A 25,714-nucleotide genomic window follows, 5' to 3' on the forward strand; every position below is an offset into this window, starting at 1 on the left:
TATTGTGTGCTCCCCTGATAAGGTTGTGACCCCGTGACATATCACCCGTTTCCAATTCATAAGTGAGTTCAAATTCACAACTGTACGTTCTTTGTAATCATAATGAAGAAACTGCAACTCTAAACTTGCATATTGTATTGGCAAATTCTTGAAATTGTAAATTTTTAAATTCTATTCTCACAGACAAATATACATTACATATTTATGGTTTTACTTATTCAGATTATCATTTTTATTCTAGCACAACTTTGAACTAATATGCACATTTCTTTCTGTACATACTTACATATACATGTTTTTTTTTTTTCTTTTAGTATTACCTTACCCCATAGCACTCTGCAAGACCTCTGGATCTTTTTTTTTTTTAAGGAATAAGGTCAATATGTGGTTTATTGCATTTGAACTTTTAAGGCTGGGAACCCTTCATGGCACGGAAGCATGTGATGAGTTCCTCAGTTTCTCATATTATGGCGCCACCTAATATCCCACCTCTGACATCAACATGGCAAGCTTTGAATATTGTTAGGCAATGATGAGATGAGGAGTTGAATTTCAACAAGTGTTCCTTTATTGCACAACACAGCCTTTCACTGAACACGCAATACACAGAAGATCAGGAGTCACTTACCTGGTGAACACTTTTTAATGTGGTGCAATTGTTTGTGGTCATAAAAGTAACAGTAATCAAAACAGGTATGGAAGGGCGCAACACTGACAACTGTACAAAGAATAATAACTTACAATTTTTATTGTATCTTGGGGGAGTACCTGGGCGGTGCTTTCCGTGTTTGTGTAGAAATATGTTTGAGTGTGTTCCACCAACACAAAAACAAAAAGGATGACATCTGCATTCAAACTCAGACCTACAGCACAGTGAAAAAGCTCAGTGATGGGACGAATGTGAAATAAAGAGGACAAACCTGGGACCATCAAAACATTCCCATTCACCTCAATCAGCTCTTTGATGATAATAACACAGAGACAGCACATTGAAATGATTTTATTTGAGTTTATTCAAAATGTGTTAGTTACTAAACCTAAAATAAAAAAACAATTTTCAATTTACAACCATCTAGATAGATCACAAAAGTATGAATTAGTGTTTTATACAGTAATTATGAAAAAGGGTAAAAGAAAAATAAACCACAAAATATGAACATTTTTCATCATTTTTCTCTTATGCCAAACATCTAAATTTATGCAAATCTTTAAGGTTTGCAAATATCGTCAACATGAGATGTGTGTTGATGAGTCATGAGTTGACAAAGGCGATAATTAAATGGTTTCTTCTACAGTCTTAAAGAAGAAGAAGTCTGTGAAAGAAGTTTCACAGACTTCAACTGAGAAGGTTATCATGAATTTCCCATGCTTTCGCTACCTGAGACAAAAATGCGTTGTTCGCAAACAGCACCTGAAATGTCTTAGCAACTGGGGAAGAAAAAGTCTTTAAAATACAGTCAGAGGAAAGCTTTTGCTAGGAACTGCAGGGAGTGTAGGATGCCATATTCTGTCAAGGATCAAGAACGGCTATGAAGGGGGACGGGCCATTAAATGCACACAGACAGCATGCAGAACTTTTTCCATCAGTGGTAAAGTGCCCCGGATTGCATTAGTCTTCCAAAACATTTCCATGAGCTTGTCTTGAAGTATTGACCGACTGCACGCACCATGTGAGCTCCATCTAGATTTTACAAAACATGGTGTTAAAACAGACCCTTCACACACAAACATACAATGTATGCTAAATATAACCAACCTCCGCTATCTCAGTTGCTGCAGGTCTGGAGAGTCAGGGGAGGATGCAGAGGTGGAGGAGTTGGAGGTGACTGTGCAAGGTGTGGTCAAAGAAGGCAGCTCCTCACAAGCAAAGTAGTCTTTCAGGGGAGCGAAGAGGTGGCGGATGACTGGCACACTCCATGCTTTCCCAAGCACCTTCTGCCTTTGTTGCCGATTCATGTTCCTTACATCAGTGTAATGTTTGGGGAAACCAAAAATTCTGGTGGAACAGAATAAATCCAGAGTATGAAGAGAATTGATTCATAAACCTATTTTGAAAAATGTAGGACTGTAAATAAGGAGGAAGCATACAGAGAATAGGCTTGGGGAAAAGAACATACCAGTTGACTTGAGTTTATGTGTAGACAAAGCAGCACAAACATACAAAAAGCAGTGCCGAGTTGGGGATTTAGAACTGGTTCGAAACCTTAGAACTCCATGATAGGAGGATGCATGCATGTTGAACCTCACCATAATCCAGCACAAACAAGACAGCAGCAGCCACAAGCCTATTTTGGCCTTGAAGAACAGGTATTAATTCATTTTGAAATAAAGAACCAATTTTAGCTACTAATTGCTGTGTATGAGCCACAAAGGATAAATAATCATCCGTTACAATCCCAAGATATTTATAATGAGAATAAAACTTTTTTTAAGACAGCTCTGAGAAGTAACAGATAGAATAAAGCAATAGATGGATGCAAACAGACTAATGGAATATCCAAAGACTTTCCATTAGGCAACATCCTGAGTTTAGTTTTGTGGGCATTTGGAACAAGTTTAATAACTTGTGGTGAACTGTACTGAAGACAAGTTGCAGCTGACGGCGCGCCTAATCAAGAGAAGGTGCCGAGCAATATATCCCAATGTAATGGTTATAAAATTGAAAATTTACAGTACCCTTTCCTTCAAGAGAATTCATATAAAGAATAAATAGGAGTGGTGTCAGGACTAATCTCTGCCCTTTAGTCCCACCAACCAGGCCAGAAGTGAAACCTTCTGCCTGCATACACATTAGGTTTAAAGTCCAATGAGCAGGATGTAGAGACATCTGGCAAACAGACTTAAGGATGGAGGGATTTTCTATTGGATCGTCTATCGACAGGAGGATCGTGATCTTTTTTTCAAATGGCGATCTTGAATTAATTTATTACCATAAGATGTTAATAATAAGCCGATATTGTGGGCTGCCGAGATGCATTTGTGCTTAATCCGGCCGCAGCACCTGATCTCGCAGCAGTGGTCGGGGGTATGTTTGCGGCCTCGGAGGGGTGATGAACTTGCATGTGCCCAAATAAATTTGTCGTCTGCGTATCCTTCACAGGCACACATTTTTTGCATATTGTGAAAATAGGTTGTGTCAGGTCTTTAGGCTCACCGGTGACATCAGGGAAAACCTGAAATATGCCCAAATAGCCGATTTAGCATTCCTTTTTGGCTATAAATTGCTGTCGACCATGTCAGCGCCAGGCAAGGTTTTTTTTTGTTTGTTTTTTTAGCTAACGTTTAGCCCCTCTCACGTGATTGGATCTCCTATCGACAGTGGACACGATCGAATGACCTGAAGACGAGGCCGATTTCACATCCCTAGACAGACTGCACATTGTATCCAACAACATGTCCAAAAACTCCTCTAAAACCAGCTGTGAAAGGCATGAAAATCACAAAAGGCTCACTCCAGTTTGGGCTACTGTTGTAAGATGGTGGTAAAACATGGCAGTGGGGTGAGGAGGTCAACCATGGGGTCTTTAGATAGAAATTCCTCGTTCTATGTTATGAAAACACAATAATTCTTGTTCTCATGCAACACTAAACTAATGCAAACAAATAGATGAACACTGCCTTAAATTTCACACACTGGAACTGGATGCAGAATTAAAAAGATAAAATAAACAGTGCTGCAGCTGATGCTTATATACAAATTACACGGGTGTTCTTTTAGTATGCCGTCACCTTTCAACACAGAGTAAAAAATTGTCATAAAACCTACTTTTCTAGTTCAGTGATCCAGAGGTTGTCTTCTCTTTCACTCTGCATGACAGGAAGCAGAGAAACATCTTTGCCCTGCTTTAGAGAGTTTGGATTGGTGGTGATCGTTCTTACCTTTGTCACCTGGATTAAAAAAAACATCACACATTAGTGATTATTGGAGCAAAATCAATGCTTCTAATAAAAGACACTTATTTTGAATAGCTGACACTCACCCTCGCAAGTCTACCAATCTCTAAACACTCCTGGAGACTCAACTTGTCATTTTGGGAAGCTATAATTGGCCTTATGAGAAGTAAAGAGCAAACAAACGTTATGTTTGATGAGCAGTAAAAAGATGTGAGGCTGGTCATCAAACGGACAATGTTCTGGTTAGAGGACAACCACTTCAAATAAAAACCATGGCTGCTCCTAATGATAACGCGTCTATGAAGGATACCTCTACAGGGAGTATGATAAACCACTAACAGTTACAAGACACTAGTCAAAGTTTTTCACCTGCTCATCCCCGGTATGTTTCCCCAAAAGTAACGAGCTCTGTGCGCAGGGCTTACTTTGACTGCATCCACCAGTACTGGGTTACACTGTTTCCAAAAAAGAAAAGGAAAAAAGTTGGTTCAAGAAAAATGTGAACAAATGTGTGACGAAGCAAACAAAAAAGTGAAGAATAAATTAAGAAGGAAGGACATTGTGAAATAAATAGGGAAAACCTCAAGGAAGCGGCAAATGTTGACTTTGTCATGCGTGTTCATGAAGACCACGTTCTCATACAGCCAGAAGAAAGGCCTGCGATCCTCCTTTTTGGGCCTCAAAAGCTGAAGGATGCGGTAGTACTCAAAGAAAAGCCTGCCAGTGCCCTCTGTAACAGAAAAGTGGGATATACAGCAGGAAAATCTCTAAGGACGAAGGGGAGGAATAGGGACTGGACTGAAGAATATGCCAAAACAATTTCAATCTTACTTTGATTTAGCTGATCATTTCATTTAGTTATCTAAAAAAAGTTGAAAAACAGTGATAAAATATTTTTTAAATGTTTTCCAAAGCCTGAAGCGTATCTTCCAGTTGGTTCTTTGTCCTGAGCTATTTGCTGATGTTTGGTGGGTCAGCAAATAATCAGTAGCTTCCATGGGCCAAATATTTGGGTTTTTCTGTGCAGTAACACAGTAAAATGTGTGTGCTCACAATTGTAAATTGAAGGTGTATATATATACAGGGTCTCTGCAGGTTTCAACAAGTCAGATTTAAGACTTTTTAATACCCCGCGGATAACCTAATATAATACAGCTAATAGCAGTTCAAATACGTTTACTTCAAAAGTAGACTAAAGCAGAAAATCCTCTAAAAAAGCTAGCAGATGCCATTGGTATGTTCATTTAATTAATTATTCAAAAAAGAAAATGCTTAATAACAACTGGGTGATAATACAAAAGAAACTGCTGTGCATGAAAGCGTTAAAATAATATTTTCTGTACACTTAAGTTAGTGAGGCAGCTTTTTACTGGTAAATGTGACATTTGGCATTCTTTCGTGGCATTTAATGACATTCTTGTTGCCATGCAACGCCATTAGAAGGCAAAGACCTTGCAATAATTTCACACCAGTCACAGGCATAAATACCCAATTTAAAACTAAAACAAGTCTATTAGTACAAGACTTTATAGAGATATGGGATGCACATATGTTGAACTTGACAGCAACACTGTATAATCCGTTTTCATTGTACCAAAACAAAGGAAGAAAGCTTAAAAAGGAAAATATTAACAAAACACACTGGATACCATCAGAGCTGCTGCAGCTTGACACCACCATGGTGCGGTGCATTCTAGATTTTTAAAAGAATCAATCAAATGAATCAATTGTGTCACAAACGTCACACATTTTCTTAAGACTTCAGGAAAGTATGTCAGTTTGTGACAAAAAATTCTAATAAGAGTAGGTTTAATTCAAAAGCAAAGATGTTTAGTTAAAAGCAGGCTGATATGCAGAAAGGTTTCATACCGTAGAGGCCTTTCCTGATTGGATTTACAATGGAAAGGTCATTACAGGGGCTGCCACCGATCAGCAGATCAAATGGTCCCCACTCCTCAATCTAGAAAATGGGACAATGAACAGGTTTAAATCAGTCTGTTGTCATTACTGTTGGCTCATCAGTCTACACTGACGGTGAGTTATAATTTAATAACATTAAGGTAAACACTGTCACGTAATAAGGGGAAGTTCGATCTCAGATACAATGAGATGCAGAAGATTATGAACTCATTTACAAATGTCAAATATCAACATTCTTTACGATAACTGACAAGGTAATATTGATGGAACGCAAAAGAGGGAATTTGAAAAATTGGAAGAGACACACGAAATCTGAGCAGTACCCTCTGCATCAAAAGACAGAATATAAAAACACTTTAGCTGTCAGGGCAAAGCAAATTCTAACCTCAAAAATTCTATTGCTAAGGATTTGCATCTGCATTCAGTCATTCAACCACGGCTTTTGGGCTACGTTGTGCACGTTAGAGGAGCCAAAAGGATCTACTGCTCCTGCCCTGATACCATCATCCAGTGTTCTTAGCTCATGCCTTAACTGGTCAGAACTCTTCGGGTGGCATAAAGACGACCCACCCAATTTTGGTAAGCAGTAATAATGTTATAGCTAGCTATAAACCAACAATGATTGTTCAGAGCATTTCTAAATGAATTCAAATTGCGTTCACGTCATCGTCGACCAAACATACTACTGCAAACATGGATATAGTTATCAAGTGTTTGGATTTCCACATTATCAACTTTACTGAAAAGGAAAAGCAAGCAGAGTGTATAAACATACAAGTTTCTGGGTGATAAACCGAACATCTCCAACATGGATGATCTTCCCATCGTGGTTGACAGTCCCCACAGAAACCGAATCCTCACAAACCTCAGAGGCAACATATTTCTCAACTTTGAAGCCAAGATCCTTCAGCACCAGGAAGCCTGAAGAGATGCAGACAAGCATCTATACTGTGAGTTTCTCAGAGATATATGGTACCTTTTTTCCCTAAATCGTTAGGAGCAACATGGGAGGAAAAACTGAAGTCTGTACCTGTAGCAATGCCATCAAACAGTGAGAGAACTCGAACTGGTCTTCGGAGGTTGGGAGGGATGGATGGGTAAACACGATGAGCCTCCTAAAACCAGCCAACCAACCCCCAAAAAAACAAAACAGAAAAAAAAACAAGCAGTAAGTGGGAAGGTCCAATCCCTCTTTGGGTTACTGAAATTCTGAGAGAAGGTCAGTTAAATCCAACATAAGTTTGAGCTGTTGTCATCCTGCCAATACCTGGTTTATTGTGCCGTCTGCCAGTATGTTAGAAGCCAGGTTCACTGTTGCTTTGCTTACACTAAATGCTGTGTTTCAACTGTGTTCAGGATTTACAAGTCATAGCATGTACACACTATATAGCTGATCTGTGGCAGAGTCACACACTACAAGCTTTTTAGCGAAACAGTGTCATGAAGACAAGTCCCTCTCTCATCACCCATACTAGTATTTTACATGCAACAAGTAGCTCCCACTAATTCACTCAGGTTTGCTCACCTGGTTGTTGAGAACTGGCAGTTTTACTACGTGGCCTGTTTCTTGGGACTGTTATAACTACTGCATGCTGGAAACAGGGTGGAATTTTTTACAATTTTTACAAAACTGTTCAGTTTCCTGAGCAAAACCTAGTCTGTTCATAATGCGCTTTGCTGTACGCTCGCACGCACGGATGCGTCTACAAACCCATAGAACTTAAATGGGATGGGCTCAATCAAAGTATACAGCCAACAAAAGCACAGCTGCTCTGGGACTGCTTCAAACTGTACGTTTGAGATGCCTTCACAAACGTACGGCTCGGTGTGAATTTTATACCAGTTTGCATCCAGTTTGCATTGACTTGCATTATTGAGTTTGAATGGGTATTTTTGCATTTTCTGATTGAATTGCATGTTTATAAAATATTTTACAGTGTATTTTGAAGCGTAGTGTAAGCCAAGGTCACTAACTGGTAATGTGCAAAAAGAAATTTTTGTATTTTATGGATACTTTTTAAATTTCCATTGGAAATGCAGTTAGATTAGGGTGTTGACATTCAAGTTCAAGCAAGCAGAGCCACTTTTCTCTATATTACACAACTGTACACACCATTTACAAACAATTTACGTACCCAAAACCAGAAATGCAATACATAGAATTTTTTTTCATCTGGTCAAAGAGCAGGTGTGTTTCCACAGTTATTAAAATGGTTCAAATCTTCTGATAACTCACAAACTCCATGGCGCTGTTGTTTGCAAATAACTCTTGAACACGAATGCTCCAGTCCTCCCTGGGAACCAAAGCACCGTGAGGTCTATGAGGCTGGCACAAATAGCAGATCCACGGGTCCAAGAGCTTCAGAGAATCAAATGTACCCGGACCAGCGAGGATGTTTAGACAGTCCTCACAGTAAGATCTGGAGATGGAGAGTAATACAGAAAGAGGATCGTGGAGAGGGGGATGGCCAAATAAAGATTGATCAAGTCTCTGATCTCAGCTTCAAAACTTTTTAAATAACAAGACTGACACACAAAATTATTTTATCAGAGAATTTATCAGACCAACCTGCAGCAGCTATCATTTCCACACAGTACGACCTCCATCCCATAGCAGCAGATAGTACAGTAGGACTGATATCCATCTTCATCATAGCGATACAGAGTTTCTGTGAAGTTATTCTTCAGAGATACAGACAGCATCAACATTGGTGAGATAAGAAACACTGATAATCTCACAATTTACTTTGGGCTTTCACATATTCATTCTGTAGCTACGCTGCATTGACCATCACCAGCTGTAAAACAAAGAGTGATTGATAATTCCTTACTTTACAGCTCAAGCAGAGGCTTCCTTTAAAGAGAGGGTGGGACATTGCAACATTTTCAGCTCCACAACACAAACAGTAGCCTGCAGAGATAATACAAAGACAAACTGAAATGGCTGAAACAAACCAATGCTTAAGAAGATCTTTACACAAAAAAGTAGTTGCAGAGGAGTGCATGTTATCAACGTGCACCCCTACAATGCTTATAGTATAGCACATGTGCACACTATGTAACTACCACTGTCATTTTCAAATGAATACTCACCTTCAATGTTCAGTTTCAGATCCATGATCCTACGTAGGGTTTCCTCTGTAAAGACATAAGAATGGAGTAACAATGACTCAAATCATTAAAATAAGCATTTTTTCTCTTTTGAGGGGGGGGGGGGGGGGGGGCACTTTGAGTTGCATTCAATTGAGAAAAATTAAATAAGATGGATGTGTGACCTTGATGTCTACATAACTTACCACAGTATATATTACAAACATTAAAAAAAAAAAAAGTTTTTCAATCACACAGCATACTGTAAAACAAAGTACTAATGCAGTCTGATGACTTAAAGAGGTTTAATTTTGGAAATTCCACACATTTTCGTTACTAATGGGCCCAGTGCTGCTACTGTAGGGGAGTACTGCTTCTCTACTGGGTGAGTGTGCCTCGTCAGTAGAAATGAAGATGGCAAGTGTAAAAGTAACATTCCGGTGAATACAACAGTGCATATTTTTACAGCAGAAAACTGCACTGCAACATGAGCAGTGTTAATGATTCTAATGTTATGTCATCATAGATTACATCCTTTGCAGGCAAGCGTAAGAAGGGAATTTATCTATATTTAATTATAACTAGAGTATATAAGGATATTGATATATCTAAAAAAGCCAACAAATGTTTAATTATCCAATAATTCTGTAACCTCCTAAACATGAACAATTCTTGAGCCAATTATAAAACAGCTTTTTGCAGACGAGCAGTTACCCTGTCAGATACATTGATAATGCCTTATTACAATAAACTCCATATTGAAGAGAAGAAGAAAGTAAGAATACAGCTGCCTTGGCTGACTATCATCGACACATTTATTACCTCAGTTAGACAATGCCAAGCCAAACTGATGTATAGAATAGGTGAGTGGAAGGAAAACGCTACTATTGAGCCATTTTGCCCCTTCCAATTCAAATCAAGAGTTTTTGAGTCCAGTAAGGGGCTCTCGTTTAACTAGAGCTTGGTTGAAATTCAGTCATGCAACAGGAAAATGAGGCAAGGAAACAAATCCACAACAGAATGGCTGAAAAGGAAAATAATCAAGGTATTGCAATGACCTAGTCAATGTTCGAATCCTCAACCCATTTGAAATGCTATGATGGGACTTCAAGAGGCCTGTGCACAGATGAATGCCTGCAAACCTTTATGAACTGAAGGAATGTAGTAACAAAGACTGGACCAGAATTCCTCCACAACAGTGTGGGATACTGATCATTTCATGCAGAAAATGATTACTTCCAAATGACTGCTGCTAAAGGCAGTTGAGCTACTGGGGTTCATGCCTTTATTTGGTCAATAAGTAATGCATGTGACATGTTGCTGTTCGTCAAAGGTTGTATTTCCCTGGTGAGAGCCAGGCCATTTTTATGTCCTAATAAGAAGAAAATGTAGAATTAAACAAGGTTGCAATAGTTTTTTTTTACCATGAATGTTTGTAGTGGTGAACAAGTCTGAGAGACATAAACCCCTCAAGGTGATCTCCACATGAATGATATACTTTGTTCATTTCACCATCTGAAATAATTTGTTTCATTTCAGGTGGCTCCAACTCCACTCGGAATTGAAATGTGTTCAAATTAAAGCCTGATTATTACATCTACAACCATGCATCTCCCCCCAACACAAACGGGATAGACCCCGGCCTCCAAATGACCACGGCCAGGAAAAAACAAAGGTGAATGAAAGGATAATGTAATTAGATTCTGCTTCATACCTCTGAGTTTCTGGTCCGGCTGTGTGTACACACAGGTCGACTGTTTGACCTTATTGTAAACTTTGCTGTAGTTCTTCTTCTTGTATGGCACAAAGTCAGGAGACGTGTCATTATCAAATCCATAAAACAAACTGGATATCTTATGACTCCTCTCAACAGTCAGATTGCCCTTAACCCTTTTCTTTCCCCATCCACCTTTCACCTTCTCCCATTCCCCATTCCACTTATGTTTCTCCCCCAACCAGCCTCCTTTTCCTCTTCTCTTAATCTCTACAGTCCATCCTGCTTGTGCTCCCTTCACCTTCAGTGCTTTGGAGCTTTTTTCCATAAAACCAAATCCTTCTTTGCCCACAACGCTGGACTCTGGTGGCTCATGACAGGAACTGCATGAGAGTTTGTTCAGTGAGACAGCCACTTCATTCATCTTGATGCTGATGTTGTCCTTTTGGCTGAAAGAGCTGGAGGAGTCAGGAAAAAAACTGGCTTTCCTGAAGAGTTTCTTCTTCACTTTTGGCCTGGTGTTTGTTTTAGTAGCCCCTAAACAGAAGGCAATCACAGAGACACCATCAGATATTTCACACAATACAAACGAGCGGGTTATCTCCCGTCACATATCAATACCAGTCAAAGGTTTGGACACATCTCACTGCTCAAAATAAATTGATAGCTGTTGTCTAAACTTTTGACTGGCACTGTGTATCTGCATCACTTTATACAACTTTTTGCTTGATTTATTTATTCATTATACACAGAAGCTGGTATCATGTGATCTGTGGTGGGTTTGTTCAGCATTGCATATTTAACCCAATACTTCTAAGGGCTCTTCAAGAGGTTAGGACACCTCATTGAAACTTGTTTTGAATCAACATGTAATATGAAATGGCTTTGTTCTAGAATGGAGCTGGTGGCAGCCTGTCGCAGTAACTCTGCTCATATTGTCTTTATCTTCTTTTTCAAACTTTTTCTGCGGAAACCCTGATTTTACTAAACTCTCTCTTCACTGGTTTGGATGCTGTGCTGCTGGAATGATTTCTACCATTACATCTGGTACTTTATTATAACATTTGTTTGGTTCAGAAACCATAAGTGTTCTTTATATGTGGGAGTAGCCAAGGAATGCCTGGAATTACCCCAGACCCCAAATCAAGACAAGGTGAAAAGGAGATGCCTAAGATGCAAGACAGGAACTAAACAGAGAGCAGGGAAGACTACGTTTAAACCATTTCTTCCTTCAACATAGAAAATGTAAAAGTTTCTACGCAGCTCTGAGGCTACATGGACAGAGACTGCAGTGGTATAAGTAAAGGGGAGGCCCTGCATTGTTTGTCAACAACAGATGGATTTATCTCGATGTAATAATGAGAAGGCGCATCTCCGCCCCCCAGATATCGAACCTATGGCTATGACTAAACTGATTACCTATTCTCTAACAAGGAGCTTAATCAAATGTTCATACTGTTAGTTGAAGCTTTTGGTTTGAGTCCATCTGGGCCACATGGTTGAAAGCCCTCAAAAGCCCAGTCTAACATCTGCTTAAGCAGCTCTTCCTTATCCTCAAGAGATGTAGAAAACTGCTTCTTACAACGCAGAGCTGCCTCCTGAGAGACACAGACAAACACGTCAGAAGAGGGATCAATAAAGCACAACATACAAGTATTTTCTGATCAGTTTTTTTCCAATGACATTCAAAATAATCAAAAGGGTTTAATTTAATCACACAGGTACAAAAGCCATCTACTCAGATACACTCATCTTTGATGTTTTGTTAATTCATATCAAAAGATATACCGACACAGACCTGCAGAGACAAGAAAATGGCTTCTCGGTAGGTGACAAGGGTGGCAAAGGAGTTGGCACAGAAGTGCTGGCCAAAGTCATCATATGGGTCCAGAGCCTGTAAGCTGACCTGAAACAAGACGGGAAAGAAGGGGGGTTGAACTTACAAATACAAATGCAAGTATTTTAGAACAGTTCATAATCTAATTAAAGCCAAATAAGTGGAAGATACCAAATGCACTCAAAATACAATGTTCAAAAGCAGCTCAAAGATGTGTTTTAGTCTGCACAGGAAAAGTGGGTTGATAGAATATTTTCAACAGAGGTATTCATCTGAGCAAAGACTGTACCAGACTGTGTCTATGGCCAAATGTCAAATGACAGCATTTATCACTGTCTTTTAGCTTTTATTTATATTTTGTTTTTGAAGACTGGCTTAGTTGGTATTGGTATTTGATTTTCAGAAACAATTCGGTTATATTGACAATAAATATGGGACATATAGAACACTGACCGTGTTTCCATTTTCTCCGTCAACATGACACAAAGCAGACGCAACAGAGGAAAAAAAACAAAACACAAAGGTTGTACCACCTTAACAAGCAAATATGAGCAGTTCCAGGTGAAACGTGAAGATATCACTTACAGGAAACAAAAGCTTAAACAGACTCGGCTGATATCTGCTTCAGCCTAACTTTCTCACAGGCTTTAAGGTGATTACTGGCCTGTACATCATCAACGCATTAAAACAACACAGAAATGATTGTTATCAGGTACTGTGTCTTCACCTAATACATACAACCATGTATTAGTTGCTTCAATTTTGCCCTGAAAGGTTGACCTCCTTCTGCTGCCTCACTGGAGTCTGGAACTAAAAGCATCCCCATGACAACTGTTTTGGCTTAAGGAGAAGAAAGTGATCAGAATTAAACAAGCCTCTTAGAATGTGAGATTACCTTATTCTGCAAGCACTTGCTTTACTGTGAAAAAGATCTTGAAATACACTCTGAGCTGCATCCTAATGTCACGAGCCAGGGTGCGGCAACCTTAAACAGTCAAAGAGCTGTTTCCCACAGTAAAGAAAACGCCGGGAGCCACAAAACCTTTTTGACATCTAAAATGAAGAGAACACTGCATATATAGTTTTTTACCTTCATGCTATGCTTAAAAAAACTACAGTGTGTTGCATTTGTGAAATCGATGAACTGCTCCAGAGAAAACAAGATTTTATTTCTGCATGCAACAAAAATATTTTGAAAGATGGAGCGGCGGTCGAATAAATCGCGTACCAGCGGGTGTAGCGCATATTACGTGTTTCATTTTAATGTTACAAGATCAACATAATCTTGACATTTAGAATTAAATCTAAAAAATATATATGACAAATTTAAAATAAAATAAATTGAAATTAAATGTTTATTATTTATTTTCCAAAGCCACATGAAAGAGCCACATGTGGCTCCAGAGCCGCGGGTTTCCGACCCCTGATCTAAGCGTTCAGGCCTGTGGCTCATCAACGTGCCGTCAACATCACGACAGTGGTCGATAAGAGGCTATCATCAGTGCTGCTGTAGACAACGTACTATCATGATACAGCTCCCCCTGTTGTAATCTGGCAGGCTCATATTTTTCCATCATTATGGTGGGTGGGGAAAAAAAATTGATGTGATATTGATATAAATGATATTTTTAGAAACATGGATTCTTACCATTACACGACCTGCTTCAATCATTTTAGTAGCCTACATCTGACTTACCTGAGAAGACATCTTCTGGCCATACCACTCGACCATCTTTTTCCCTGGAGGCTGGCTCTCCATCCTGTAGGGTACAATGACGCCTGGCCAGGAAGGGAAGCCCTCTATATGCCCCCACACCAGCTCCCCCTAGTGAGATATTACAGCACACAGTGCAATTAAGTTCACAGTAATTATAGGAGCTAAAAAAAAAAAAAAAATAAAAATAAAAAAAAAAGATATTTAGATAACTATAATCTTTGAGAAGATCATCTTTCTCTGTGGGTGCTGCATATTTGCTCATTGTCTCGCTCTTTCAACCCTTCCATGCCAAGGCAGCATTTTGTTTTATGTCATCTACAGCACAATTGAGATGTACGGTGGCTGTGTATTTGTTAGTTTAATAAGTCATTAAAAAATGACTTCTTAAGTGGAACTATGATTGAATAGCTCCTGTAAAACCATTGGTGAAAACTAAAAATCTGAAACACCTGAAGCGTTCAGCATAAAATACAATACAGAGTAGCAGCACTTATCTATTTGCAGCTATTCAGTGAAATTCTTTAAATGCCTATTGATCCGAAACCCCAAAAATGAGTTTAGCCATTATAATAAATCATTTGTTTCATCTTTTACAGTGACACTTATCAAATTCTTGCATTTGCTGGCAAATATTTGTCAATTTCACATGAAAAAGACCATTATCAGGTTATCAAAACAGGCGCCGACTGCTTTGTGAGATGGTGATGGATAAGCTAATCGTTTCAGCTTTATAATACATAATGTATGTACGCAGCAAGTGAAGCATGAAGTGTGGCATCTGACAGGTTTTGCAGCTACGTTTATTTGACAAACTTACTACAGGGTTTAGCTGAAATCCTGAGCTCGGTGGTGTGACTGTTGAACTGTGATCCTCTTCGTCACTTGTTACAGTGAATAGAAATTCTCTGTGTTGAATTCTTTGACCTGAAAAATAATTCAATCCTGATACTGATTTTTTTCTTCAACTGCACAATACAGGACTCAACATGAACTTCAGAGTTTAGCATGGTCATGATCAACACTGAAGCTACTTTGATTATGTTACACTTTTGCAGAAATTTCTGCAAACAGAACATTTCCTTTTCTTAGCCCAAAGGATGCTCTGCTTCACAGAACCCAGCAGTCCCTCTTAACCTCCTGGCTGTCATTTGCTTGAATTTCTGCTCTTTGTAAAACTTTATTTGTACTGGCTGGTCCTTGATCTTCCAACACAAAGTCCCTGTTTTTTCACCCCTTTCATCAGTGCCAGACAAATTACTGGCCTTACGAAAGAAAGCGCAGACAAGATGTCTGACGATGGTGAGAACCCACCAATATGGTGTATAAACCCTGCTCAACACTGAGGCGTGTTGTCACAGGGTTACTGTCAATAGCATGCATTACATTGCCCCCATGTTCTTATACGTCACCCCAAATAATGCAGATTAACAGGAAAAACTGGCTTTAATGGTGGATGGATTAAGTCATGAAAAGGAACAATTTCAGTGAAATGAACATAACCAACTATTAAGAATATTAGACGTCTTACTTTTTGCCTTCATCAGTCTGCTGTTCTGAGATTTTTTGGACTCTTCTGTAATATCAACCACATCTGGTAACAACAACACATAGTCACACCACTTGAAGAAAAACAGGATGTTGTTGAGGCTCCAGAAACAACCAAAACATTGTAGGTATACATGCAGTCTTACCAGAGGAGTTGTCTGTGTAGTCTGAGTCCTCCATACTGTTCAAGTGTTTTGAAGGATTAGGTGGTATAGTTTTTGCCACAATACTGTCACTGTCCTCTGATGAACTTTCTTCATCCCATTCTTTTCTATTCTTGCCATCATAACCTAACTGGGTAGGACTTTCCCTTCTGCTGACAGAGGGTCTTCTTGACCACCTTCCTGGTTGGGGTGAGGCTCTGGGGGTTCCTTCTCTTTCATGCGGAGCCGTGGTACTTTTGAACACCTTGTGACACAAACACAAATACACTTAGTCAGCCCTCCTCGTCTCCATCAACATCTGCTCAAGCAAATTAGTCTGGAATTTTAACTGCTAAGAACCAGTTAAAGCTAGGTTTATGGTTTGTCATTAGATTGAGGTGGAGCCTGTAAATGACCTGAGCCGGTGGAAGCATTTCTAACATAGCGAGGTGTGTCTACATTTGTCCGTCACCGTGGGTTTCTGACACTGCTTCAAGCAATGAAAGCAAAGGTTACTTGGTATAATTTATTTCTATGAGACAAACCTGAGGTAAAACATATTGAATAGTCATTGAAGCTGAATTTACTACAACACAGGAAAGAGGGAGGATTTGAGAGAAGATGGTGTGTGTAAATGTTGAATTGTGCTGAAGTGGACTGGCACAATTTTTAAAATGAGAAAATAACTAGAGGTAGAACTTTGTCTCAGCATTAAGAGAACAACTGACAAAATTACAGCATTTTACATTTCTGTTCCACAGGGGCATTAGATTTCAGGGAAGCAGTATGCCGTGCAAACAAATACCCAGTCGTTGTTATACTGTACATCACTGCAGCGTGCAGGGGCGTCAATGTCAGCTTACATGGAAATTAATATATGCCATGACTTAGGGTACACAGCAATGCTATGGGTTCGACATACATTACATAACAGTCAGTGTGAGGCTGATAGAAATGTAAATAGTTTTAGAAGCATCTATACATAAGGATAACAATTTAAAATTCAATTTGAAACAAATGTTGTTTTGATGTTAACTGCGGAGGCAAATGTCTCTGAGAACAAGCAGTGGCAACAGAAGAAAATCGGGGGATCACCAAAGTCCTTCTTTGTCTAAGCATCATGAACATCAGTTACAGACTTCAAGACAATCAATCCAACAAGCATGGACTTATTTCAGTAAAACTAAAATGTGGCTCATAGGACATTTTCTACCACATAATGACAATAAGATGGACAGCTGTTATCCTTTACCTCATTAAGATCCAGTGCAATATATGCATGCACTTTTTTCATACCTGAAGACTATTTGCATTCTCCTTTCTTTCAAACCTAATTCTCACATCATATCGGGCTCATCACTTTTGAGACACTCAATGATTCTTTTTTTTAAATGTTGATGAACATTAGGGTAAAGTCCAATTTACAATAAAAGTAAATTAAACTAATGTTTTAGTGGGCACTGACAATTTTATGAAGTTTTTCAGGAAAACATCTGGATTTAGGACGATATGTTCAAATATGGCAGAGAATAATTTTTTTTAAAGTGGCAACTAAAATATCCATCACACTAAAAAAACAAGTTTGAAATTTTAGCCAGTGCATTTTCAACCAATCTGGGATCAAATCTGAATTTGATGCGGTTGGGAAACTGGCCACTGAGTCTTGCGAATGTATTCATTAGCTTTTAATACTTACCTGGGCAAACAGCTGTGTCTTGTTTAGAGAGCTTGGCAGGGCCAGGAGGGTCATAAAAACTCTGTGCAGAGTGGTGCATGGCCTTATTGTATGCAATATCTGTACAGACAACACAAGAAACTCATTTAATCGCTACATGGGGTGAAGGACTGAAATACTGAGTCATATCTCATTATACGAATAATTAATAGAACACTCGAGTACCTAAAAATATTTGCTGCAGCCCTAGGTAAAACATCCAGTTACATTTTATTTTCCAGTAAACACACGTGTTTTCATTTCAGTAACCAGAGTGAAGGTTAATTCATTAACTGTTTAATAACTAGGTCTAATTGGTTTACCTTTGCCCAGCAAAGAGTTTCACCCTTCCAACTCTGTTTCTCTTTCAGTGTCTGAATGGAACGGAGGTAGTCGCATGCCAGCTGGTGCGTCTCTGAAGACCCTGCAGTACACAGACCCAGCTGAACCCCCAACTCAGACAACACGTGCTCTGACAATTTATAGTCCTGAGAAGGAAAAATGGAGATTGGGAAGAGTTACATCAAATAAAGAAGAACATTAGTGTGCAAGTTTTAAGTGTAACACACAATACTGGGCAGAGCCACTCAAGTGTTAATAATTTCGATACTAAAACAAAAGTTGAACAGGACAACTTAAACCAACCCCTTTGGGTAGTATGAGATAAGATGCACAGGATTATCTTCTAATGTCCCAAAAAACAAAAGTCTGTTGTCATTAATTGAAGAATAGGTAAAAATTCTGGAAAATACGCATATTCACTTTTTGGCAAAGTCCAATTTGATTAAGATCTAAACCAAATCCAACTATGGATGCCGTTTGACGTAAACAGCTAAATATTTCCACAGGTTTCTCCAAAGGTTTTGTGTCAGTCATCAGGTTGTATCAGCCTTTTTAAAACCTGCAAAACCTCAAACACAAATAAGACTGTTCAGGGTTTTTAACAGAAGTTTTGTTCTAAACAGTTTCTTGGTTAGATTAGCTTTCAGGATACAACAGAGAGCTCTGAAGTTACAGCTTTGTGGCAAGCTTAGTTATGCACCCAGCAGCAGGTTTAAAGAGATACTCTGCCACAGACATTCAGGGACATCAATCCTCTAATTTTCTCTTCATAACGACAAAGGTAAATATATTTTCCTAGAATGACAAAGTTTATCAGTGAGGGCCCTCACCCAACCAGAAAAGGATGTTTTAGCCAAAGGGACTCAACTTTGCCATTTCTCCACAACAACTGCCAGTGGTTACAGCTACGGAATCTGCAATAAGGAATAACAAAACCTCTGAGGCAGAGCTCAGAGAAGCAGAACAGCTACAGTATGTATGATGGTAACAGCAGCCCTCTCCAGCGCTAAAACTCCTCTCTCCAACCTCACACCGCAGGAAAGAAAGACAGTGACATCCCTCAGCAGACCAAAACATCACCATTTTGCCAGCAGGCAAGGGAAGATACTCTGTGGTTCCCAACACAGCCGATTATCACAGAAAAATAACAACACTGCTGAGTGATAGCACCGCCCATGAGGCCCTGAAGAGGGGCCCCACAAACAACTACAAGAAGAAAGTCACAGATTACCTTACATAATGTCTTGGAACGAAGCCAGTTCTAACATTTAAATGTTATAATAATTCCTTTCAGTCCTGGAAAAAGACAAAGTCATTGAGTGCTCTTTCTGCCACAGACTTTTGCCCGGAGAGACCACATCATGCATCTATGGACTTCCAAAGATACACAAGGAGGGAGTACCACTCAGACCCATTATCAGCAGCATCAACTCACCTATAAAACTGCTAAAGACCTTGTCTCCATCATAGCACCCCTGGTAGGAAACACTCTGCATTATATACAGAACTCCACAGACTTTGCGAAGAAGATCCAACATCTGAAACTGTCAAGAAGTGAAACCGTTGTGTCCTTTGATCTAACCTCACACACGAGGAAGGATGCAAAAGAGCACAAGCTTCCTTTTTTGGACTGTGCCGTGCACATTGAAGAGGACATAAGTTTTAACACTGAGGTTTACAGGAAACCCACACATACAGACCAGTACCTGCTTTTCGACTCACATCATCCACTAGAAAAAAAACTGAGTGTCATCAGAACACTACATCACCGGGCTGAGATTGTACCTACTAAGTTTGAGGGAAAACAAAAGGAACATCAGCACTCCAAGAAAGCTTTTCATCAAAACAAAAACTGAGTGGTGTCGTGTATGCCAGCCATTGTCAACCTTGGGGTCCTGATCCAAAAGTAAGTGTTGTTACATTCATATTAAATTAAATAATTTCAAACAGAGAGTTGTTTTCTGCTTCATTGTTTGTCCAAAATGTATTGTATCAACGCAGCGTTTGTATGCGATTCTGATCTGTGCGGGTCGGATTCTGGTCAGTGAAGCACTGTGGTCAGTGTGTGTGTGTGTGTGTGTGTGTGTAGCCAATGACATTTTAAAAAAACAGGCGCATTGTTATTTTAGCCACATCTGCAGCAACTTTGCTAGCTGGAAGAATGGAGCGATGGCTTAAAAGAAAAAGGGATCAAGAACTAAAAAGTGAATATACTGCTGTCCCAGCGAAAACCCTGGCAGCTTCACTTTGCATATCTAGTGGCCCAATCAAAAAGATCAGCCACCAGAACCACCACCAGAGAAAAGTAGGGCACTGGCTGGGCCGACACTGGAGGCTGATAAAGATTCGAGGCTCCGTAAATATCAGCCCAACTTTTTGATATATGGCTTTTCCTGCATAAGAAAAAACAGTGTTGACTACCCACAATGTGTCATTTACTCTGAGGTGCTGGCACATGAGAGCCTGAAGCCTGAAACTCAGTGACAGCCAAGACATTTAGAGTCAAAACACAGCAGCTTAATTAATAATCCAATTGTTTGGGGTTTTTTCAGCACAGGGAGCAAGAACTAAAAATGCAAAAAAACAGTGGTGAGTGAATATACTGCTGTCCCTGCAAAAGCCCTGGCAGCTTCATATGAGCTGGCATATCCAGTGGCCCAATCGAAAAAGGCTCACACGATCGCGGAGAGTCTCATCCGTCCCGCAGCTGTAGCAATGACAAGAGCAATGCATAGGGAAAAAATATTTCAACCGGTCTTTTAACCATTCCCCTGTCAAATGATACCGTGGGGCGCCGCATTCAGGACACAGCCAATGACATTAAAGATCAGCTCATTGGCAGAGTGAGGAAGAGTGGAAGATTTTCCCTGCAACTTGATGAGTGCACAGATGTGTCAGGAGATGCACAGCTGCTGGCCTTTGTGAGGTACAGCTACAAAGGGAAAATGCACAAGGATACGTTGTTTTACTCATCAGTGGAGGGAAAACTTTCAACCTGCTCAACAGTAACATACAAAAAGAGGGACTGAGATGGCAGAGCTGTGTATCTGTGTGCACAGATGGAGCTGGAGCTATGCAGGGGGCAAGAAAAGGTTTAAGTGAAATTTATGCACTGTATGATCCACAGGGAAGCACCTGCTGGCAGGTGGCTCGAGCCAGAGCTTCGCGACGTTCTCCAAACATCAGTTAAGATGGTTCATTTTATTAAACCACGGCCACTGCAAAGCAGACTCTTGTCCACAGTCTGTCATGAAATGGGATCAGAACACGAAGCACTTCTCTTTCACACAGAGGTCAGGTGGTTTTCTCATGTTAAAGTTTTAACGAGGCTCTTGGAACTGCGTGAGGAGGTCCGCATATATATATATATATATATATATACACTTTTTTTTTTTGTTTGACTGTACTTCTCCCCTTGCCGACTATCTGACTGACCCAAAATGGCTCGTGAGCCTTGCGTATTTAGCCAGCATTTTTGACAAACTAAACAACTTAAACTTGTCCCTACAATTGTCAGTAGCAACAGAGTACGCAGCACTGTCACAAGCTGCAACCGATGTCTTGTTTCCATTTGCATCCACACATCTGTACGAAAAGACATTTTCTGCGCTGACACACATGAAAATCAAGTAGAGATCACAACTCCTCAGAGTTGAGAGTGATCTTTGCGTGGCTGTGTCTAACATAAAGAAATGCATGTTAAAATGAGGGTCGCGACTCAAAAAGGCTGAGAACCACTGGTGTATGCAGTAAAGTGTGTGCGGACCTCTGTATACGAGACCAAACAAAGGCTCCACAAGCGCATGGTACAACATAGGAGAGCCACCTCCTCAGGTCAAGGCTCTGCAGGGCACCTACATCTCAAAGAAAAGGGACACCGAGGACAGTAATCTACACATTCTGGACAGAGAAGACAGATGGTTTGAGACAGGAGTCAGTGAAGCCCTCCATGTTAAACTGGAAAAAACATCTTTGAACAGAGGCCTCAGGTATCACCTTCCCAGGACCTGCAATACAGCCTCGTCTCTTCTCCTCAGGCAGTTTCACAATCATTCACTCCTTGGATCCTGTGACCAAGAGTCACTCTTTCAGACAGATAGACAGTTCAGAGGTGATAATGAACGTCACAACATCATTGGTCGGGGGTTCAGTGACACGACCCTCTCTGCTTATAAGCTGGTACTGCGCACCACCTAGTTCAGAACTGAAGAAGCCTTTCGTGTGAGGTGAAACGTCTTCAAAATCCCAGAAGTCGTCCAGTTGCCCTTATTCAAGCTCTTATGACAAAATCTTTAGTAATTGTTATAAATAGGAACAGATGAAAAGAAGTCAAATTCATTTCTATGGCTTGTCCTCAGTCACTCAGTGGTTCTACACGAGATTAACTGGATTACAGCTACAGTTGGGTTCTGCTCCTTATCTGAGGGTAATTATCCTTGGATATATGGCGGTGAATGAATCGAATCACTGGCACAAAGCATGTTACATCCCGGTACGATAGGTAGCGCTGTACCAATTTCAACTATTGCTAATAGAGCCACTTCCAGTTGACGTCTTCATCACTAACAACAACAAAACTCAGACATTCAGAGAGATGGCGAATGCAGAGCGAGGTGAAGCTGCATCCCTCTACATCTGTGATGAGCTGGTTATGGCACAAACGCGATGCACAATGGCGCATTCTCCATCGTGTTGTTCATTTCTTTCCAATGGCGGCGACAACAACAGTAATATCGTCTCCTTCGATGTCCGGGTGACGATCCCGGGAAAGATCTCGAGCATGCGCAGAACGCTCGATCTAATCCACTGTTGTCTTCATGCACCTTCAGTGGGCATTTGGTTAGAGTTATCTTGGGGTCTTAATACAATCGCGAGTAACCCGATCCAATCCGTTTCTTTGTCAGATTAAGGTGTTTACATGAACTGAATAACTCAGTAATTTAGCCATCAATCCGATGGTACTCATGTAACCGCACCGAGCGTTATTCAAAGACATAGCTGTTCAATTCATTCTCAGTCTATCCATCAGGAACATACCTATTCATTTTTAAATTTCCTATGTTTCATGGAGTTATCTTTGGAAAAAAATGTTTGCCATCTACCCTCTTAGCATAAACAATTAGGAAAAGGAAAAAAGTAACAAGAATGAATACTCTTACAGTGATATTTTCTGGATTTTTCAACACCAATCCAATATTTCTCAGTAACGTGTCCCCAAGTTGCTCAGGTATGCTCTTCACCAAACTCTGAAGGGCTGCTTTATAGTAGGACTGTGCATTTTTCAGGAAATGGATCTTGTTCTGCTCCCCCAGATCCAGAGCAGTGGTGAGCATGAAGTCTCTGGCATAAGAGCCTACGTTCACCTCAGCTGTAAGAAGGAGTTCCTTATCACCGAGGAGCACATTTATGTCTCGACTCCTGAGAAAGCGCTCAGTGACAGATGGCTGTAGGATGCTTGCTGCATAAGAATGAACCAGCATGGATGTTAAGTGGAGCTCCACAGCCAAGTCTGCTGTGCTGGACTGCTGCAATTCTTGAAGGGCTCTAATGGGCTCTAAAGAGTATGAGAGGAACAGGAAATGCAACTTCACTTTATCATCCATTAACTGGGTACTAATTCGGTTAGTATCCTCCGTATGTGTCAGTGATTTAAAATACTCTCCCAAATCCTGCCAGCAGCTGACCATTCTTTGTACCGAGTTGATGACAAATAAGCACTGTACAGAAACCGGACTAGATGGGCAATAAGAGTCTGCATTAGCAAATATCTCTTTCAGACTGTCATTAATGGAGGGGCAGGTGGAGTAGTGATAGTGGATGTCTCTAATCAGGTCAACCACATAGCTAAAGGATGCCATGAGCCCAGCCTGGCACGCTTTTCCTGCCAATCCAGGCAAGCCACAAAGTGATATCAACTTAGGGTTGAAAGTCTGGAGCTGAGATACAAACACCTGGTTCATTCTTGGGTATGGAGCAGCACAATAAAACACAGCAAGATTTGACAATGGAATGTCAAATTTCTTTAACACCTCAATCAGAAGGATTGCATCAGATTCAGCTCTGCAAGTAATATTTTCAGTGTCCTTGTCCACTAAGATTTGTGGATCAACGGTGTCAACACTCATCTGCAGAGTGGTTAGCGGCCTCACCACACTAACACCTGAGCTCTGGTCAAAATAGCCAATCAGCACAAAGCTTGTGCTCTGTCCTCCACCCAGCTTCACCCCTACATACAGGTAGAGGCAGTAAGGTGTGTGCATGATGGCCTGTATTATATCTTTTGAGTACGTTGCATCAACACGGTCACAATAGTGTCTTCTGGAGAAATTCATCAAATTGCTGTCACAGAAACCATTTCCTTGGCTCCCATTGTCCGCTGCCGATTCTTTTAGTTCCACCTTCAGTTGTGGCTGAACGCATTCATCCTTCACTGTCTTCATTTTTTCAGTTTTCTGCTCCATTGACACAAACACCACATCGTCCTCCTCATCCGAAATCAGTAGTATTACATCTGCATTCTTCCCAAAATGATCCACTGGTTTTCCCTTTGTTGGTTCCTCTGCTGTTTTGCTATCCATGTTCACAATAATTGGATTCTGATGATGGTATACGGTCTATTGTACCTGAAAAAAGGAAATAAGCACATTTTTAGTCTCAAATACTCAGACATTGGTTTTGGTAACATAATTGTTCAACATGCCTTTCAGAGATAAAGTTGTACCAGCTCAAGAGCAGTAAAAACTTTCCTTTTCTCATGTTTCTCATGAAATTTACACATTATCTTTTAATTGATCTAGAGTGTTGCTTGTCTTTAATTGTTTTGATTTATTTTTACTTTCTCTTTATATTATTTTATGTATTTTTAATGCTTCTTCCACTCCTCGCTGCAATGCTTTTATTTTATGTAGAGCACTTTGAATTGTTTTGTACATGTAATGTGCTTTACAAATAATCTTGACTTGAGTAGTAAGTACCAAAGCACAGACGAATTCCGCGGCAAATGGGGCTGCCATCTTTATTTACAGAACCAGTAAAAGGTTTGAACACACCTACCCATTCATTTTGAAAAAGCATTGTCCAGACTTTTAACTGGCACCATGTAAATTCATCCTGCCAATGACGAAAAGCAGCTTATACATGATGACACTAGTGTTTCTAATTTATGCAACCTTGTTACACTAGATTAGGTGTTGGTGATGGTTTACCACTGGATTTTGAGAATGTAAATTCCATTTCCTTCAAACAGTTTCTTCTGTTTCTAGGTGATGTGGGCTACTTCAAAGGAACATCATTTACATGCTGCAAAATAAAAGAATGTCAGAGTCATATTTATTTACCATGTAAATTGAGGCACACATCTGTGAGTAAAGATGTGTCAGTGCCACAAGACAGTTTAGTCTGTAGTGTACATTTTTATGGCTCAACATTTGAAATTTTTACTAACAATGCGCTCCAGTTTGCACATTAAGGCCATCTGCATTGCATGTTATTTTTTTTTTAATTCAACTTCATCTGAGACCAGTCCCAACAACAATAACTTGTTTGTTTTCAATAATATATTAGCTATATGGGGACCATGCTTGTGTTGGTCTACTGTGCCCAGTTTTGTTTGATGATATCTTTATAAATGATAAATAGTCCTTAATCAATGTGTAGCTCAGTGTCTTGCCTGAGCATCCCTCTTACAAGTGAAAGGGGTTAGAATTGTGAACCTACCCAATACAACAGCAATGCTATGTATGTGTATATTCTAAGCACAATAATGGCTGAAGCTACCGCAGGAGATTACAAGCCAAGC

At 40.0% G+C, this 25,714-nt stretch overlaps 1 protein-coding gene across 1 annotated transcript; it reads right to left on the reverse strand.

Annotated features, from left to right (window-relative positions):
* Window positions 1-1,761: 1,761 nt before the first annotated feature.
* LOC140271914 (uncharacterized) lies at window positions 1,762-24,494 on the reverse strand. The gene is made up of 21 exons (XM_072367214.1): window positions 23,076-24,494; window positions 17,898-18,062; window positions 17,557-17,655; window positions 15,864-16,125; window positions 15,708-15,763; window positions 14,152-14,280; window positions 12,417-12,524; window positions 12,075-12,216; window positions 10,619-11,155; window positions 8,908-8,952; window positions 8,646-8,725; window positions 8,384-8,496; window positions 8,051-8,234; window positions 6,845-6,929; window positions 6,590-6,735; window positions 5,764-5,854; window positions 4,476-4,624; window positions 4,264-4,349; window positions 3,981-4,050; window positions 3,767-3,888; window positions 1,762-1,996 (listed from the first exon to the last, which is right to left on the reverse strand). Exons 1-21 carry the CDS (start codon window positions 24,492-24,494, stop codon window positions 1,762-1,764), a joined length of 4,323 nt encoding a protein of 1,440 aa, XP_072223315.1.
* Window positions 24,495-25,714: the final 1,220 nt, after the last annotated feature.

The sequence above is a fragment of the Leuresthes tenuis genome, unplaced genomic scaffold, assembly GCF_036924035.1.
Source record: "Leuresthes tenuis unplaced genomic scaffold, fLeuTen1.0.hap1 SCAF_16, whole genome shotgun sequence".
Classification (NCBI taxonomy): domain Eukaryota; kingdom Metazoa; phylum Chordata; class Actinopteri; order Atheriniformes; family Atherinopsidae; genus Leuresthes; species Leuresthes tenuis.